The 6,698-nt window shown below is 42.3% G+C and overlaps 1 protein-coding gene across 1 annotated transcript; it reads left to right on the top strand.

Moving 5' to 3' along the window:
* Positions 1–58: 58 nt before the first annotated feature.
* Positions 59–3,567, top strand: LOC136445155 (fatty acid-binding protein Fh15-like). The gene is made up of 4 exons (XM_066443024.1): positions 59–247; positions 1,897–2,072; positions 2,978–3,091; positions 3,411–3,567. Exons 1-4 carry the CDS (start codon positions 163–165, stop codon positions 3,459–3,461), a joined length of 426 nt encoding a protein of 141 aa, XP_066299121.1. The 5' UTR covers positions 59–162; the 3' UTR covers positions 3,462–3,567.
* Positions 3,568–6,698: the final 3,131 nt, after the last annotated feature.

Genomic DNA, 6,698 nt, shown 5'->3' with positions numbered 1-6,698 from the left:
GGTCCCCTTGCGCATGTCCATATTTGGCGTCTTGGCCCTTATTTGGGGCAATTCCCGATCAATACGTAGTGCAACGCCAGCGTTTTCACACACCTGGGCGCGCCTCCACTAGACCAGACCTTCTTATCGTTCCCTCTCACCTGAGAAGCCAAAAAACACAAGATGCCTTTTCCTGTGGAGAAATCTTGCGGAACTTGGAAGCACGACAAAAACTCCGACAACTACAAGCAGATCATGGAGAAACTTGGTATGTGTAAACTTTTAAATATGAGGTTGATTTCAGGTCACGAGAGCTAAAGGTCACTTCGTGGACAAAACTACAAATTGAAAAGACATGTACACCCTACAGTACAGATCAACTGACTTAGTGCTAAAACTCATACTCTTCCTGTTGAAATCGCTGTTGATTTGTTTAATTGTATACTGAACCAAGCCATGTGCACGTTCGTTGCTCTGAAATAATCTCCAAGCAGATCTCACGGTGCGCCGAAAATCGTATATGCTAGCCAGAGAAGCTCCAGTCAGCCAGAGAAGGTCCAGTCCACCAGAGAAGCTCCAGTCAGCCCCGTAGCCTGGAGCTTCTCAGGCTGACTGGACCTTCTCTGGCTAGCATATACGATTTTCGGCGCACCGTGGAGATCTGCTTGGAGATTAGCTCTGAGACACAAGTTGTGTCCTCATGTTTTTGTTGGAAAAGGCGCACGTAGTCGGCTCCAAGGCTGACGGGAGTAGCCTTGTCTCTCACCGTGTAGCATACTTACACTAGTTACAGCCTAGACTCAGTCACCGTGATTACGACCCTCACACCCCGTGATGTCGCTGGCGATTTTGCCCCCCCCCCTGGAGTTTTCGACCTCCGTCGGTGAGAGTAAATAACTATATATTCCCATATAGATTAGCGGTAATCTGTATACTAGTACTACATCCATTTATGTTCCCGGGATTGATTTCACGACAGGAGACGAAGGTCCATTTTCGCCGTGTGAATTTAAGTTTGCTGCAGTAATACAATGGGAACATAGTAGTGCACAATACGCCACTTGTTGTAACGTTAGGCATAACAAGGTCGCGGAAAAATAGTAAACAAGTGTGGCCTGCATGCCACTATTAGTGCATTTTTTCCACTTAGGTATCTTTTTGATCTTGTTAATTCTTATGCATAAGCACGGTTCAGACCTTGCCGACTTGACAATAGAGGTCGGGAAGGGTCAAATAGCTTATTTATCAAGCTATTGATATGGTCGATTCCAAGATTTCTCAGAGAATAGGGCTGCTGAGGGGGCATCGTGTCATGTCTCATCGCAAGTATGATATACAGAATTATCATCGGACTCTACCACTACTTGGTCATTGTGACATTGTCTCGAAATACTGCAATATCACCAAACAGCGGGCGGCAACTACAAATAAAACAACGTCCAGGACAACTAAAAGTACCAGATGCAACAAGGAAAGGAGCACATGTGTGAATGAATGAATATTTTATTTTTGTGTCCTGCAATTCAATAAAGTCGCCCAGCCCATACGGACTTATAGGACTTGACATAGGAGTATTGGTAGAGGTACAGTAAAAAATAATAACAATCAGAAATAAATCATAATAATAGCAGTAATGAGTAACACAAAATAATATGAACATGATACAGTGGCAACACAAAAGGGACACACCGGGTACATTGATTCAAATCAATTTAGATTTAAAGAAAACAAGTGATAAACGAACATAAATCAAATTCAACCCAAAAGTTGTTGAAGGTAACAACACGTATATCAAATCATAATGTGTGTAATGGTCTTTATTTTAAACAAATCTAATCCAACGGAATAAAAGATACTGATCCTACGATTGTTTCACAACACATTTGAGACATGTGCTTATATGTTATATCCTTGTAGGAGTTTCAGCCGAGATCTTTCAAAAGATACAGGAGTCGACGTTCCCCGTCAATGCTTCTCTGTCAGGGGACAAGTACACATCTAAGGTGGAGTTCATGGGGAAAGTGCATGAGTCCACTTTCACCTTGGGAGTGGAGGGTGAGGAAGATGACCCATCTGTTGGCAGGAAGAGAAAGGTGAGGAACAGATTCTAAGTCGATATAGTTGGTTTCTGTATCGTGTCATGGATGAACCTTGAACGAGGACATCTGTGATGTCATCTCGGGAGACATTGAGCCCTTCTGCACCACTCAGTCCGGTCTTCCATTAGCGATCTCAGCTCTGTTGTTGAAATGTCACTGAGCCCAGCATCCCTTTTTAGATTGTCAATGTGCGTCTCCTGCCCCTTTTCCTCCTTCCCTCCGTTGGCTCCCAGAGGATAAGCCGGCTGGCTGTCAGCTCAGTATGCCGGACGCAGTGTCCAGCCAGTGCCATCCTTCGGTGCCTTTAATCTTCTGGGAGAGTCTGGGAAGATCGCCGTAGAGTGTGGTGTTTGTCATACGGTCCTCCCAGGTGACATTCAGCACTTCGTTAATTCAAGGTTCATGGGTGGAAAGACAAGTGTGTACAGGATTTTATTTTGAGCCAGGTGGTCTTTGCTTTGAGCAGGATTACCTTTTTTGAAGGAGGTATTGTTTTTGGTTGTCTATACGTGTTCACACCTATAACGACTAGATTCTTTTGATGGATTTGTATGATTTTGGTATGCGATACTTCTTGAGCCCAACCCCACGCCCCCTCTCCCAAAAATCATGTCAATTTGGGCCCCCCAGCAGTATTTCAGGCATTGTGTGTTGCATTACAGGCCAATACCCCCTTCCTGAAAGCAGAGTAGTATGGTCCATTCACCGTGATCTGGTCAGCTGACCCCCATAGAATAACAACGAATGACCCCTTATGAGATTGATTAAGGGAAGAATTAAGGGGAGAACCGCTAACCTCTGTGATGGGTAGGGCTACGGTATCAAGAAATTAACTCTAAATATGTCACTGAGGTATAAGATCTTCGATTTCTTCTCACCTTTGTTATCCTATTTCTCAGGTGACTTACACCATGGAAGGAGACAACCTGGTGTCCGTGTACCCTGATCATGACGGGTCGGGAACTGCCGTGCACGTCAGCCGCCATTTTCTTGATGACGACACCATCCACACAGTGAGTAATCCATAGAGTATAGATAAATTAATCTCCAAGCAGATCTAACGGTTGCAAAGACCGTATCCAACTGGCAAAAGGAGTTTTTATTAGGTAACAGTTGGATGTTAATAGCCTTTGTTGAAGCCGAGTTCTCGCAGATCTCGGGTTGCAATAAAAATTCCTTTTGCTAGTTGGATACGTCTTTGCAACCGTTAGATGTGCTTGGAGATTATCGATAAATGACGTTTTCTGTGGGTTAACTTGGGGTTTTAGACTTCACAATTTTGAATTTTTAACTAACATATGGCTTAATAAAGATCATTATTCCTTTTTTTAGGATGTCAAAATTGGTGATATCGTGGGCTGGACAACTTCCAAGCGCTGCTAGACGTCCGAGAGGACCTTGACACCTGTGGACCAGACAAGCTGCCAGTCGGCTCTGCTTAAAAATAGCATTTTGTAGTGATTTGCTGTGAATAAAGAATCTAACAAGAGCCCGTAGGACACAATCTCCGTGAAATACTTTTTCATGGTGATATTGTTTTGAGTGTGTTTGCGTGTGTGTAGGTGTGTGCGTCTGGATGCTTAAAGTCAGCATAACTGAAGAACGTCTAGATGGATTGTAATGGTATTTGGTATGTGGGTAGGTGTTAGGAGAAGAAAGGTCAAGCTCTATTTTGGGCCCCCTGGTATGTGACACTGGAACTGCAATGGCGTATTTGTCAAAATCTTCTAAGGAGAATAACTGAAGAAAGTTTTGGTGGCGACGGCGCCAGAACCGTGTCTACCGGGGCTAAAGAGCAAGGCCCCTACGCGAGCGAGCCAATGAATCGAGCGATAGGGGTCCTGCTTTTAGGAGGGTGATTTGAAGAAAAAAATTGTTTTTTATCTTCAGCAACCACATAATTGGGATCACCCCCTCTCTCTAAATATGTTTACATTCCGAGAGGGTCTTCATTGGGAACATTGATCAGTTCCATGACTAGTGCCTTTTTTTCGTAATCTTCATATTGTTTATAGACTTTTACATGATTACTTAAAGGGAGAGACAAGACCAGAGGAGAATGTTATTTTCTAATAGATCACATCTTTATGAATACAAAATCAACAAAATTGTTACGAATTATTCAGAGATAAACAAATAAATGAAGACGCATAGGGTGTGATGCATGATGAGAATTACAAGAGGAATGTCCTAACGTTGTGATAAACAAATGCATTATCAAAAGTACGTGTCGCTGACAAGCTTTTTGTAAAGGTAAGAGAAGCATAAAAGCTTTACTGTTCCTCCCCAAATACATTGTGGCATTTGTTAGTTTGCATTGCATCCACTATAAACTGCCTCATGGATTAACACACCATGATTGTACTGAATAGTACAAGCTGCGGACAGATTTATTTGATCCACTTACAAGTGTAGTGGGTACGTTTACGTGCTCAAGGTGTGGCTCTTCTCCAATTAACGTCCTACCCATATCCGAGGGACGTCCCTAACCGAATCTAAGTATTCATTTTACTAGTGATGTGAGGAAATTCGTGTGCCAGGCTTATAATGATTAAGGGCACAACGTTGGGGCATCATCAAGCAATTCGAACCCAAGACCTCTGGTTTCTGGGCCAACCACCCTAAAATTACACTACGCTTCGCGACGCGACCCTAGTTGGATCGATATGACAAACATCTTTATCTCCGTGTCAGCCAGGGCGCTGTATATTTACTAAGGCAGATAGTCTGCGCACTGCACTTTTTACGCAGCAGCATTAAACAGGAGAGGCCCGACAACATAAGCAAGTAGAGCTGCTGCAATATCTCTTAGCTGCAGTGCAGATTTAGGATCGGAAAACGGTGAGTACGAATTTAGTGCACTTTTCTTTTGTTAAGTTGGCAAAACACCGTATTTCGTCTATAACGTTTTACATTCTTAAATGGCCCAAAAGTGAGAAGGTTTGACACTCCAAAATCTATAGTAGGGTGCAGTTCTAAAGCCCCGGTCACAAATAAGAAATTCAGCTCGGCCGACGTGTTGGCAAGCTTCAAATGTGCATTTTCGGCCGAAGTACGGCCGACGTCCTGCCGATTACGCGGGCTTCGGACGATTTTCAGAAATCAAAGTTGATCCAAATATTGGCCTTTTACCAGGTTAGTCGATTCTGACTTTGTCCATGTACAAGAGATGGTACCGTCTTATGGGGGATTTTTAGTTTTTAGTGTTCGACGGACGTCACCCAAGATTTTCATTGGAAAATACGGTCGACACTGGGGCGATTTTGATATTCGGCGAGCTTCGGGCGATCTACAAATTCGGCCGACACTCGGATGAATTGTGACGCCGGCTTAAGGAAGATACAAAAATTGAATATGTATAACTTCAGGGAAAAACCTACAAAATATGTGAAAATGGCGTATTCCTCTACCATTCAACACAGTTTTGGTCTCGCTGTCGTGCACAGAAGAATCTCTACGCCTTTTTCAAATACTGTGACGCACTACTTTATCTCGAGGGTCGCGAATAAATACTGTGTTCTGCGACCATACAATTTAATGTAAATGCGCCAAATAATCCTGATTTCTTTGGTGGCAAAGTTTGTAAGGTGGGTAAGGGTCCACGAAAACGAATATAACAGTTGGAAACTTTTAATTAAAAACTGTTGTTATGGACTTTTTGTTGCCCTTTCTTGCTTCCAATTCGTACAGATACATTCATAGGAGTTTAACAAAAGTGTGCATTATGTTTTTAATTCTATTCATGTCTATATCTTATATAGCTTATCATTCGACCGCATGTGCATGTAAATAAATCAAGTAAGGAACTAAATGCATTTTCCAACGAAACATTCAACAACAACAGTGAGTAGCTTCATAGGGAAGCTATCTACTTGACAGCGATCGCTGTTGACAGTACAGCGACCAAAATTGGATTTGAGAGATTCTTGACTTTATGATTTGAATATGGAGAACGTTGCAAAAGTATAATTTAGAAGACAATAAAACACACAAAACTTAAAACTATTCGTTCATTATCTATCGAATTCGTTGAGCGACCTGTCAATCAAATCTTTGGTAGAAATAGGGTGTAAAGCCCCTGTCACACTTGTGCGTATATACAAGCCCGCATAAGTTGCGTATTAACATGTTTTTGGTTTAGGTTAAGTTTGCAGCCGAAGAAGTAATTTCTTTGGTTTGATAACCAGACTGCACAACGATGGGTCAAAGTAGAAAACAACTTCCTCCCCGAAAAATTTACTTAAACCAAAAGAATGTTACTGCGGAACTCATGCGCACTTGAATATACGCACAAGCTTAGTGTGACAGGGCCCAAACTGAATTAATAAAAGGCAACAATATTCGTTATTTAAACTTAAAGCAAAACACATTGTGTTTGTGTCGGGTTAGAGTATCAGTAAAGGTCACCATACCCCGGTGCAAAGGTGTGTGATCAGAAGGTTAGGTACTTTGCAAAACAATTCAAAGGTCAGAGGGTCGTTAGACAGTGATTGACACCGAACAATGTGACGTATTTACATAAACTTTGTAACCAGCAAGCAAATGTCATGCCAATAGAGATATTGTATGTGATGACCTATTTTTATTATGTTTTATCCGTGTCTAAGGACGGGGAGATTG

This window comes from Branchiostoma lanceolatum, chromosome 11 (assembly GCF_035083965.1).
Source record: "Branchiostoma lanceolatum isolate klBraLanc5 chromosome 11, klBraLanc5.hap2, whole genome shotgun sequence".
Taxonomy (NCBI): domain Eukaryota; kingdom Metazoa; phylum Chordata; class Leptocardii; order Amphioxiformes; family Branchiostomatidae; genus Branchiostoma; species Branchiostoma lanceolatum.
Note: the sequence above shows the minus strand (reverse complement) of the source record. Positions and strands in the feature narration are given on the sequence as shown.

What these genes read in the sequence shown, in the direction of transcription:
- LOC136445155 (XM_066443024.1), top strand. Translation starts at nt 163, where the DNA reads ATGCCTTTTCCTGTGGAGAAATCTTGCGGAACTTGGAAGCACGACAAA. An exon ending in CTGTTGGCAGGAAGAGAAAG is followed by an intron (nt 2,073 to 2,977) that starts GTGAGGAACAGA and finishes CCTATTTCTCAG; the next exon opens with GTGACTTACACCATGGAAGG. An exon ending in ATGACGACACCATCCACACA is followed by an intron (nt 3,092 to 3,410) that starts GTGAGTAATCCA and finishes TCCTTTTTTTAG; the next exon opens with GATGTCAAAATTGGTGATAT.